General features: G+C 41.5%; 1 protein-coding gene across 1 annotated transcript; it reads right to left on the bottom strand.

Annotated features, from left to right (window-relative positions):
• Positions 1-539: 539 nt before the first annotated feature.
• LOC128861935 (uncharacterized) lies at positions 540-1,739 on the bottom strand. The gene has a single exon (XM_054100310.1). It carries the CDS (start codon positions 1,737-1,739, stop codon positions 540-542), a length of 1,200 nt encoding a protein of 399 aa, XP_053956285.1.
• Positions 1,740-13,212: the final 11,473 nt, after the last annotated feature.

The raw sequence follows: 13,212 nt of genomic DNA, 5'->3' as shown, positions 1-13,212 counted from the left end.
GGAAAGTTTGCCGAGCTCGGAAAAGTGAAGGTTGGGGTGGTCCCTACATTACATATGTCTAGGTTGGTGTTTAATAGGAATTCAAAAAGTGACTCACCTCTTTCATTCGTCTCTGAGCTGCCCCAGAGCTCGTTTCTGGCGTTTGCGTCACAGAACATCAATAGTTTGTCTGTGTTGTTTAGTGTTGACAGGAATCGAGCCATTTCGTCTGGCGGCGCCGGTTTCTCATGTGGCATATACACTGATGCCAGGTATATCGCCGATTTCTGCAGCTCCACTTTCACCACCGTTAAGTCGGGAGTACTGAAATTAGAACACAGAAAAGCTTTTAAGTGTTTTTAGTGATTATGCATGACCGTGGCTTACCGTCAGCTTTGTTGTAGAATACGTTGATGTTCTGGTTGTTTTGGAACCCCTTAATCTCGTTGTCTCTGACCCAGGGCTCCTGTATGAAACCGATGTCGATGTCCCCTTCCCTGAGGAAGACATCCAGATTCTCTGTAGCACATTTCGAGTGCTGCAGATTCACCTGTATGGCTCTAGGCATCGGGTTTATTGTTGTCCTCAGCTAGGTCCAGCTTTTCTAGCCTTTCTAGCTGAATGTTGTTGTCGACCTCATCTGGGTCTTCCTCATTTTCATTGCTGTCTGCTTTGAAAATTTTCAGTTTGGCCTTTCTCAGACCAAACCGCATTTTGTTGTCTTGTTGTTTTAATATTGGCAGGCACTCATCGTTTATCTGCAGAACGAATGACATGCTGCTCTTTTGCGGTTTTTCTGCCTTCACGATTGCCCAGTCGTCCATCGGCACCGCAGGATTGTGCGACTCCAGGTATTTCAGCACTTCTGCACCGCTCAAGTCCATCACCGGTAGCCAGATGCGAGCGCGAGGAGGGCAAGGGATGTCCTTGGCCGGAATAAGCTTAAGTTTTAAGCCTTCCAGTGTGCTGTTGATCTCAACAACACACTTTTCTAGGACAACCCTTGACCAGTCGTCGTCGCACTTGATCACTCTACAGCCGCGAAGTACTCCTGCAGAATCAAAGGAAGGGAGAGTTCCGCCCTGTGCTCCAACCACATGCTTGTCTAGCACGAGCTTGGACAGTTTGGCCTCCACTTGCCCCCACTTCTGCAGGACCACTTTGCCACTGTTTGTGGTTTCGTCGATCAGTGCATAGAGGAGGTTATCCTTAACCACCTCACTGAACGGTCGTTGCTTCGTTTCTTCGATGCTGCTGGACACCTTAGGTCTCTTCGGTGCCTGATCGATCACGTCCTGTGACCTATTTCTCTTCTTCGCATCGCCTTTTTTGTTGTCGTCCTCTTTGGGTTTTTTGGATAAGAAGTCTTCGTACTCCTTAACCACCTGCTGGTATTTTAATTTGTCAGCCGCGTCGCGCTCGTCAGTTGCTCCAGCGAGTTCATTTTTGGCAATCTTGCTTAGAATGAACCTCGCCTTCGTGTAGCGAGATTTCATGAGGGCACCCTCGGATTTGTGTTTTCGTGCGGCCTGACTCTCTCTCTGAGTGCCGTCTGCCGCCTTTTGCGATGTTTGTGGTATAACTTTTTGTTGTTGTTGTTGCTTTCTTGGTAAGGGTGTGCTATGGCTGGTACTTCCCTTACTCTTTGCTGACTCAGCCGTTTCTTGGCTGGAGGCCAGCAGGGTATCCTCTTCGGAGGATGGTATTGTGTCGCAGCGCGGCACGAATTTTTGGTTTTTTTCTTTTTGTTGTAAATTCATATCATCTGGTTCTTATGGTTGCTTCGCCTGACTGTGTCAAGCTCCACAACCCACGAGTATTTAGGGGAAATAATGGCGTCCCCCGCGGCAGCGCCCCTTACCGCGGTAAGGCCACAGTTACTCTCGAAGGCGGCCAGGTATTCGAGAGGGAAACTCCGTTGTTTACATAAATAGATATGAGGTTACTAATAACAAATACGAAACTAATTAGTTGTATACCCGATATAAATTTAATAAAAAGATATTTCCTTGTAGAAACCTCTATACGAAAATTATAAAATTTTATGTAATCTGAAAATTGAAACTTTTCGCAAAATTATTACAAAATTAAGAGATTACAAAAAAACAAACATTTTTCCAAAAATTTTTTTAACAAACCATTAAATTTTTCCCATAAAATTAAAAAAAATTTTTTTTTGTAAAAAAATTTAAATTTATTAAAAATATTTCCCTTTAGAAACCTCTGTACCAAAATTTTAAAATTTAATTTAATCTCAAAATTGTAATTTTTTGCACAATTATTACAAAATTACGAGATTACAAATAAAATATTGTTTTCCCAAAATTTTTTAACAAAACAATACATTTTTTCTATAAAATTAAAAAAAAATTCCGTAAAATTAGAAAAAAAAAATTCTCTAAAAAAATTTAATTTTATTAAAAACATATTTCCCTTTAAAAAAATATTTTCTTCTAAAAAAATTTAAATTTATTAAAAACATATTTCCTTTTAAAAACATCTGTACCAAAATTTTAAAATTTAATTTAATCTCAAAATTGTAATTTTTTGCACAATTATTACAAAATTACGAGATTACAAACAAAATATTGTTTTCCCAAAATTTTTTTACAAAACAATAAATTTGTTCCATAAAATTAAAAAAAAGTTTCCATAAAATTAAAAAAAAATATTTTTTTCTAAAAAAATTTAATTTTATTAAAAACATATTTCCGTTTAAAACCTCTTTCCCAAAATTTTAAAATTTAATTTAAACACAAAATTGTTAATTTTTGTTAATTTATTTCAGTTTACTCTATACTCATGCCTACAAAACAAAAAACAATTTCCAGGAAAATGTACGACAATGCTCGACCTCTTGACATGGAGTCGCCGACATGTAGGTATTGATTCGTCCGGGTAGTACATAGAGTAGATGGAAATTTGCGGCTGTGGCGATTAGCTGTTGTGATGTGCTTTGATTTAGCCTTTCTTTAGCCAGCTGTTCGAGCTCGGTTTAGAAAAAAGGTTTCTGAAACATGGCTTGAAGCAAATTCCGTAGATTCCATTCTGTGATAAAAATAAATAAGACTTAAGCCGATATAATTTTCTGAAATAGTTAAGGCATGTACGATTTTTGATAAGCTTCTCTTTAAAAATACGTTTTCAGTTATTTGCTAGCAATTCTTCATTAGCATTCCTTTTACATTGTGAAGTAATAAGATATGTTAAATATTTGAACAATTTCTTATACGCAATTTGATATTGGATACCCGCTACATTTCTACTTAACATACATACCTTTCATGCTTGACTGGCAACGGAAGGTGTATGTAGGAACAGCCGCTAATTAGGAGGAGCCGCCGCTATTGTCGCCACCGAATGACTCATCCGAACAAGCATATCGAAGTGCGAAATACCAAAGATGCACACATGCATACAAGTTATGATATATGTATACATATACATACATATATACTTATACATACAAATCTACTGAAAGCTGCTGGCGAGTACCATTTGGATGTTAAGTTTGTAGCCTTTTCTCATTTACTTCTGCCCACTTAGCATCAACATCATTTCTTGTATTTTTGTATTTTTTTTTCGCGTCCGATTGAAACATTCTCGCACTCCTTTGCCTGCTGCTCGCGCTGTTTGTTTGCCTGCTGACTGTCGCAATGGACTGTCTGCCAATCTAACAACGTGCCAATAGCGTCAATTCAGCTTACAATCCGAGAATAATACTGCCACTACCGTTGCCACAGCTTTGGTGGTGGTCTGTTGGGACAGATTGTGAGAAACTATTGCACGCGCGCTACTCGACCAACCGCCGCCGTTGCCGAACAATCTAAAGGCGCCTATTAAGGAATTTATCGAGTACGTATGGGCATGTCCAGGTACTTAGAATGGAGAATTGCGAATGGCGAATGGAAAGGAAAGAAAAGGTATCATTGGCAACATTTTGCACGCTTCGTGTAATGTTTGGATTTGAAAAGTTGGCATTGATGGATAGATCACACGTACGCGATGCATGTAGCAGCGTTGGTTGGGCATTTGATGGGCAAGTAGCAAGTTCAGTGACTAGTTGATGGCAGCGGTAGAGCACAATAAAATGACGAACTGGCTAAATGGCTGATTGCCGGCCTGCAGTTAGTATACCTACGCTGGTAGTCTCAGTCAGAGAAGCTGACATTTTTGCGAGTTTGACCATTTACGTCAATGATACATCAAATTAATGAACATGTTGTGACTGTGTAAAGGAAGGAGAACGGCAATGCAACGCAAGGTAATGCAATGGCAGCCAGAGCATGAAATTTTCAAAGTGTCAAGTCAAGCAAAAAGAGGCAAGTCGAAGCAATTTTATTGACTGATTCAGAAGCAAACTTGGAATAGACCCTTTTAGTAAGTACAAAATGTAAACAGTACTGACCTTCTGGTTCCTACAAAACTATGATGGCCAAAATACTCCCAAATTTGTGCCAGGTCCATTGATAAAGTTAAGGCACCTTTCTATACATAATAATAGTTATTATAGCTGTTTCCAATGTGTGTCGATGTACGAGTGAGGTATTAAAGAAATTTCCAATTAGTCTGCTGCATAGCTCCGGCAGAATCTGATTAATCTTTATTTTGAAGGCATCGGTTGATTACGGCATAGATCTGCGGTTTTAGAATATTTCAAATAAAAAATTCTAGTCTGATCAAGTCGCACAATCTTCGTGATTAATTGAATTCATCTTCTAACCTTACATTAAAATCATTCCTTCAGAATATCCGTCCTGGTGTTCGATGTGTCGCACGCCCGTGCGTTCCGCTAGATACACACGTAATCAACGCCTATATCGTTCAATTTTGGAACAAATTTGCCCTTGGTCTAAAATACGACTTTGCGCTTTTCTTATCTTCACGTGCTATCTTCGTATTTGTATCATACCATTGTCTGGGGCTTCGTCTGGAAAAAAATGTATCCGCTTCCATGCGCGTCATGTGTTTTCCCCCTCTGATTCTTTGAGACTTGAAAAATCGATCTACATCTTCACCTGTCCATCTGATCCTTTAGGACTTAAAAGGACTTAGTAAATTAATCTCGTCATTGCTTCTTATGTTATTTGCGGAGTTATTAGCGGTTTTTACACTTTTTGCACTGCGTAGTCGAATCATATTTTTATCGACGAGACTGTAGGGATAAAACTCCTTCTGAACTATCTTCTGTCTGTGCCACCATACAAGCATAGCCAAGGGATAAAACTCCTTCTGAACTATCTTCTGTCTGTGCCACCATACAAGCATAGCCAATTAGGTAGGGAGAGCAAATTGTTGAAGTACCTGACTGGCACTCCCCAAGTAGCACTAAAGCGCCATTTTGATATAATTACGAGACCTCCAACAGGCAGATGTTTACAGCCAACCAGAGCTGTTGGTGTATTGGAAAAGATTGATGGGACTTAGGTTAGCGCACTGCGCCATTCTGTCTAAGAAAGAAGCACCCAGTGACTTTAATCGTCTCGCTGCCAAGCCTGGGCAGGCTCCTTCTCTCAATTCTCCTTTTCTAGAAGGCCCCCACAACTTCTGTAAGAGGGGTTAAATGCTAAACCTAGCTTTTCCTCATATGTGCCGATCCTCCCATGACCGGTAAATACGGCGACGAGTTTGGTAATTCAATGGCGTGGAGTTCCCAGGACTCTGAGCGTCCTTTGTCGATTTGTTCCTAGCAAGGCCATCAGCAATTTCATTTCCCTCTATGTCCTTATGTCCTGAAACCCTAATCAGAGAAATTTTACCTGCACACCCAAGACATTTGATCTCCTCCTTTCTGGAGTTAACCAATTCGGATCTTCATAATGGCGTCTTTCTCGTTCCCGCGATCCCTAAGAATTCTGCATACTTGCATGATCGCAAGACGTTTACCTGCCAAACACTAATAGTATTCGGTCATCGTAAGGAAAAGGACAAATTAGCTTATTTAGAGAAAATCCTTGCTCCGACTTGCGATTTCGTCTTGGAGCCGTCAGTAAAGGCAGGGGTACCAGTCTCGGTACGGATTTTCTGCTCGCTCTAACCCTGCCTACTTGGAAAAATTGACCTGGCAAGACCCTCAAATTCCAGTTTGCCGATAGAGAGATCTGATGGAAGTTCAGTGAAATACGGTGTTAACTGTCCAAAAATTCGAAAAATTTGCCTTCAGAAGCCAACCTCATTTAATCTGATTGTACTTTAACAGCAATGGAAATAACGTAAAAGTCGATGGGAATTAAGTGCAAAACGACATCAGGGGCACCACTAGGGCAAATTCCACAAAGCAGTCCTTTGAACACTTCCCTGTTCAGCGATATTATAGCCCTTCCGAAGAGCTTTCCAACAAACCTAGCCCACAGAGTGAGTATGGAAAATGGAAAATTGTTTCTCATTGAAAGTATCTTCACTTTATTTTATTAGTAAGAAAGGTTAAAATACGTAACTGTGTGTGTATGTGTTTGTTATTATTTTTTTCCTTAAGCTTCTCCCACAACTATGCCGGATGTGCTAACGGGTCAAAAGCAGGTCATCAGCGCATCTCAACGTGTACACCCTTTGCCGTTGTTAATTATGCAACCTGCCAAGATTATGCCAGCCAACTAACACAAACTCGAAGAAATGCAAATAGCAATAAAAACAATAGAAAAAAATGAACTGCACGTCTCATTAAGAACGTGAACGTGCAGTTGCTTAAAATCGAGCTAGTAAGTGAGTGAATGAATAACGACGACTATCAGCAGGTCGTTGAGTCGACTTAGTCGTCGCCGAAGTGGCGTTGACTAGCAGCAGCTGCACGCGCTCTATTACACCCGTGGCATAGTTAACTGGCTGAGGGTGCCTTCGGTGTGGGTGCATAAGCCTTTGACGCTGATGTCCACAACAACACGTTATCCTTGTCACATTATCTCATCGCCTTAGTATGTCTTACGTTTGTCGCGTTGGCCAGCCAGTGGGCCATGCAGTGAACAACGACTAATCCGCGCCCCTGCCAACTGTCGCCCGTAGGTATATACTTAATTTTAAATACTTCGCGCTGCATGCGGCATCATATTCTAAGCTGTGTGTATGTATATGTTATAGGGATGAAATTTTTTTTTTAGTTTGTACGATATCGGTTTTTTCGGGGTTAGTCCCGAGATTTAAATGTGCATTATTTTACAGCAACTTAAGTGGAAAAAATGTCGTCAATATTATTTGAATGCGAAAACTCGATGGAAAAAAACTTATAAAGCAATTGTAATTTTTTACGAAGTTTACATTTTTTTTTTCTCAATATCTGACAATTTTAGCGGAAAGTAGTAGTTTGAATGTAAAGGCTGGTTAAGTTTTAAGGGCCGGTGTTGATTTTGAACAAAATACCATTCTTTTAGAAAATTATTGTCATTTCTCTTTACTATGATAATACTGGTATGACTCAATTATGTGTGGAACAAAATATTGGCCAAATGGCCGCTGCGACATCGGCGACACACCTCCATCCGATGGTCCACATTTTCGGTGACGCTGAGGCATAATTGAGGTTCTATGCCGTTAATGTGCCGAATTATCTCATCCTTTAGCTCTTGAATTTTTGCTAGCTTATCGACTTACACCTTTTCTTTCAAATAACCCCAAACAAAGAAGTCCAACGGTGTCAAATCACATGATCTTGGCGCCCAATTGACATCGCCGCGACGTGAGATTATTCGGCCATCAAATTTTTCGTGCAAAAGAACCATTGTTTCGTTAGCTGTGTGAAAAATGCCACCGTCCTGTTGAAACCACATATCGTCCACCTCCATATCTTCCAATTCGGGCCATAAAAAGTTCGTTCTCATCTCACGATAGCGAACACTATTCACAGTAACTGCCTGACCGACCTCATTTTGGAAAACATACGGCCCAATGATGCCGCCGGCCCACAAACCGCACCAAATAGTCACTCTTTGTGCGTGCATTGGTTTTTCGGCAATCACTCTTGGATTGTCATTCGCCCAAATGCGGCAATTCTGCTTATTGACGAATCCACTAAGGTGAAAATGTGCCTCATCACTGAAGATGATTTTCTTCGAAAATTGGTCATTCTCTGTTGCCCGTTTTCATAATAAGCCTGAATAGCTTTAAAGCGTTGCTCGGTTGTCTGTCTTTCCACGGTTCAAATTGAGTTAGCTTGAAATTGAAAAATGTTAAATGAAGTGCAGAAAAGAACTTGACGTTTAAGTGTGGTTCACATTCAACATCGGCCCTTGGAATTTAACCACCCATTATTAAAGGCAATTTTCCGAGTACTGAATTTTCAGGATTTGTAATTTATGCGAAGCACATGAAATGGAGGTAGAAAAACGCCACTTCATAGGAAAAAAGGAAGTCCCGAAAATTTGGGATTCGGGAATTGGAAATTTGTCGGGATTTGTATTTTCCTTTCTTGGGAAGCATATGAAACGAAGGGAGATTCGGAAAGCTTCGGGATTCCGGTATTGACATTCCTAGTTATGTGCATACACGAATACTTATGAGTTCAGCACTAGTGCTAGTGGGTGCACTTCAACTCTATTGCGGACTGTTATGCACGCGCGCTTACCAGTTTCTCAAACAGCAAACCCTTTTTTTATCTATATTTTTCTATGTTGCGTGCTGTGTGGCAACAAACGAAAAAAAAACGAATTGAAGAAGAAACCTTCTGCCACAGATTATGCCATCGTTGCTCCTACTTATTCTACTTCAATGGTTCAGCTTTGTTTCGCGCCAAAAAAAAAAAAAAAACAGAAAAAAGACTAGGCAGCTAGGCAAGCAACATAGAACTTGTCGGGTTGGTAACGCCTTGAAAGTACCCATGTCTGTCTGCTTGCAATCAGGCTTGACAGTCAGGCAGCCTGCTGGCCTGCTTGCTTGTATTCTCGCGCAATTATTATTTACCACGACTTTGCCATGCAGCAGAACAAGAAGTTGCAGCGCTGGGCGGCCACTGCGAATGCGCCAAGTATGTATATGAGTATGTCGGTTGATCCACCTTCACCGCCGCCACAACATTCATGAGATGCTTTACAGCTATGCGCCTACTTAGTGTAGTGATGGCTGAATGCAGACAATCTAACACCCGGCGCGCTGAAACGCTTTCTCGCAGCTATTGTGGTTTCATTTATTGTCGCCGTTGTTGTTATTGTTGCTGTTGTCATTCTTATTTTTCTGCACACTCTGTTGTTCTTCGTTTTGGGCACATTGTTGTTGTCATTGCCTTGGTTCTGTTACTTTTCTTTTGCAACATCGCGCTAGGGCAATTCGTGTCCCAAAATTGCATCCACATCTGCCATCCTCGTTGCTGCCGCACTCGTCGGTGCTCAAATACTGCTCCAGTTGGTATACGAAAAATGAGGCCAACAACAGCAACAGCAACAACACATGTGCCTCGCGGTTGCATTGCTTTGCCTAGGCAAAGAACCAGCGCTGAAGGTGGCAACTATTGTTGTTTTTGCTATTATTTTGCAACTGTGCGCACTGCTTTGTGGCAGCATTCGGTGCTTGACTGCACTTGCGGCTCAAGTCAACTACACCACCGCCCTGCACTCAACGTCTTGTCGTTCGCAAGCCATTGCTGTAGTGCTTGGTGGCTCACAAGTGCAGGTGTGTTTCTCACGCTTTGCCATTTGCATAGCATCAAGCTTGAGTCGAGTGTGTATGTATGTATGTATGAAGGTTGTATGCATGTAGTTGCAACAAGGCAAGAAGATAATGAGAACAAAAAGTGATCTTGTTCATTTAAAATGCGACCGAAGTGTGTGGAAATGTGAATGTATCTGTGTGTCTGTAACACCTGAGAAGTTCGTTGGAATGCGCAAAAAATGTAATAGGACTATGAATAAGTTCGTTACGGTTTTACAACAGATGGCGTAACTTGATTATTATTCCATCGATCCACATTTCCAAACATTCATTGGAGAGCTACTGTCGTAAGGCACAAACGTCAGTATAAGTTTTTTATTTGAAGCGTAAACAACAATATTTTTACCACACTTGAAAATGTCGAATTTCGTGCCAAATAATGTGTTTTTGCGGGGAATTCTTCTTCATTATTTTAATATGAAGAAAAAAGCAGCCGAAAGTCATCGTATCTTGGTGGAAGTTTATGGTGAGCATGCTCTATCTGAGCGAACGTGCCAGAAGTGGTTTGCACGCTTTAAAAGTGGTGATTTTGGCTTGGAAGACGAAGAACGCGAGGGTGCGCCGCCAAAGTTCATGGATACCGAATTGGAGGAATTGCTCGATCAAGATCCGGCTCAAACGCAAGAAGAGGTTGCAAAAACTTTGGGAGTTGATCAATCAACCATTTCCAAACGTTTAAAAGCCATGGGAATGATCCGAAAGGTAGGCCATTGGGTGCCGTATGAATTGAAGCCAAGAGACGTTGAACGCCGTTTTATGGCATGCGAACAACTGCTTCAACGGCACAAAAGAAAGGGTTTTTTGCATCGAATTGTGACTGGCGATGAAAAGTGGGTCCATTACGACAATCCAAAACGTCGGGCAACGTATGGATACCCTGGCCATGCTTCAACATCGACGTCGGCGCAGAATATTCATGGCCTGAAGGTTATGCTGTGTATCTGGTGGGACCAGCTGGGTGTTGTGTATTATGAGCTACTGAAACCGAATGAAACGATTACGGGGGATGTCTACCGACGACAATTGATGCGTTTGAGCCGAGCACTGCGAGAAAAACGGCCGCAATACGCCGATAGACACGACAAAGTTATTTTGCAACATGACAATGCTCGGCCACATGTTGCACAAGTGGTCAAAACATACTTAGAAACGCTCAAATGGGATGTCCTACCCCACCCGCCGTATAGTCCAGACCTTGCGCCATCCGATTACTATCTCTTCCGATCGATGCAACATGGCCTGGCTGACCAGCACTTCCGTAATTACGATGAAGTCAAAAAATGGATCGATTCGTGGATTGCGGCAAAACCGACCGAATTTTTCACAAAGGGAATCCGTGAATTGCCAGAAAGATGGGAAAAAGTAGTAGTAAGCGATGGACAATATTTTGAATATTAAATTTGTAACCATTTTACGTCAATAAAGTTTCAAATTTCGAAAAAAACCGCACGAACTTATTCATAGTCCTATTATGATTGAGTTCTGGGAATGTTTCATTTCAGCGAATATTGGTCGTCTGTCATTAAAATATTTCTTTTTTTTTTTTTTTTGTAAGAGATACAAGTATATGAGATGTACAAAAGTATATGCAAATATCAAGATCTCAGCCGTCTAATGATTTTACTTTAATTCCGCTGCTTATTAGTGACATCATGAAGAAAAACTTTCAAGTGCATTCATATAGTTGCAGCTTGGTTAGAGAAATACGGCTACTTACAATAGCACCTCCTGTCGCACATACTCGTGCACTCTCAACTAAGCCTACAACCATGAAAGGAAAAGAAGCTAGAGTTCCTCAAGGAACACATTTCCCATTTTATATGGATGGTTAAGTTTCAAGGACCGGTGTTGATTTTGAATAAAATACAAGTTTTTTAGGAAATTATTGTCATTTCTCTTTATTATGATAACATTGGTGTAGCTTTGGTCAAATGATCACCGCGGCCTCGGCGGCACACCTCCATTCGACCGCCCAAATTTTCGATGACGCTGAGGCATAATTGAGGTTCTATGCCGTTAATATGCCGAATTATCTCATCCTTTAGCTCTTGAATTGTTGCTGACTTATCGACGCACACCTTTTCTTTCAAATAACCCCAAAGAAAGAAGTCCAATGTTGTCGTTGACGTTAGGATGTGGTTCACATTCAACATCGGCCCTTGAAATTTAACCACCCTTATATCTTTTATATGTGATTTATCAGCCAACTGCGTTACTGCAACATTTGCCGATGACACAGCAATACTTTCTGTTGATAACACAGGAACCGAGGCTAATACACAACTTCCATGCGCTCTAAATGATATTCTTGCGTGGCCAAAAATATGGCGAATTAAGCTTAGCGAATCGAAATCAGTCTATATAAATGTCTCTTATATATATATTATATATTTTCCCGTGGTTCCTAGGTGGAACAAAGGGCCTCAATAAACAAGTTAAAGTTAAATCTATTAGAAGCTAGGAATTTTATTTGCCGCCAGGAGCGGCCTGCTTGTTGCACTTCTGTTTCTACTAGTCGCCTCCACGTGTTAGATGGTCTGCCAGGTCTGCGGCTGCCTTGGGGGTTCCAATCCAGGGCTGCTCTAGTGATATCACCATATGGCTTTCGAAGTGTGTGACCGATCCATTTCCATTTGCGGCGTCGAATTTCGAGATAGACTGGTATCTGTTTCGTTATAGTCCACAGATCGGAGTTTGATATGACGTTAGGCCAAAAAATGTGCGTGATCTTGCGAAGGCTGCGGTTGATGAATACTTGCATTGCTTGTATGTCACGTGTTGACGCGTTCCACGTTTTGCATGCATACAAGAGGACAGATTTCACATTGGACTCGAAGATTCTCAGTTTCGTGCGCCTCGTTATATGCGTTGCTCTCCAAACTTTATCAAGCATGCCACACACTACGCGAGCTTTCGATATCCGGTTACGTATGTCAGCCGCTGAACCGCCGTTTTTATTTATTACACTGCCTAGGTAGCAGAATTCATCTACAGCTTCGATGTTAGTGCCGCGTATCTGAAAGATATGTGAATCGGTGGTGTTGATGCGCATTCGCTCACCGCCTCTATTTTTGCTTGCATATGTGAGTGTTTGTGTGATAGCAGGCAAATATCGTCAGCGTAGTCTAAGTCCTCAAGGTTGCCGCTCAGGCCCCAGGATATGCCTCTGTTCGCCGCTGAGGCTTGTCGCATCACTAAGTCCAGTACCAGATTAAATAAGAGCGGAGATAGCACGCATCCCTGTCTTACTCCTGTTCGAACTCGAATAGCGTTGCTCAGGATGCCCTCATGTCTCACACGGCAGCTTGCTTCACTGTACAGTTCTTTGACAAGTGAAATGATTTTTTCAGGTACTCCTTTGCAGTAAAGTGCTCCCCAGATTGCCTCGTGGTTAAGCATATCAAAAGCTTTTTCAAAGTCGATGAAGCAGAGATAAAGTGGCGAACGCCACTCGACCGATTGCTCGACAATCACTCTCAGGGTGTTGATTTGATCGACGCAAGAACAGCGTGGTCGGAATCCCGCTTGTTCATTCCGTAGGCCACTTTGCAGTGCGTCGGAAAGCCTTTTATTAATTATATGCGCTATTACTTTATTGAC

This window comes from Anastrepha ludens, chromosome 4 (assembly GCF_028408465.1).
Source record: "Anastrepha ludens isolate Willacy chromosome 4, idAnaLude1.1, whole genome shotgun sequence".
In the NCBI taxonomy this organism is placed as follows: domain Eukaryota; kingdom Metazoa; phylum Arthropoda; class Insecta; order Diptera; family Tephritidae; genus Anastrepha; species Anastrepha ludens.
The sequence above is the reverse complement of the archived record's forward strand: the minus strand, read 5'-3'. Positions and strand labels throughout refer to the sequence as shown.

Coding starts and splice junctions, on each gene's coding strand:
- LOC128861935 (XM_054100310.1), bottom strand. CDS start 1,739: ATGAATTTACAACAAAAAGAAAAAAACCAAAAATTCGTGCCGCGCTGC.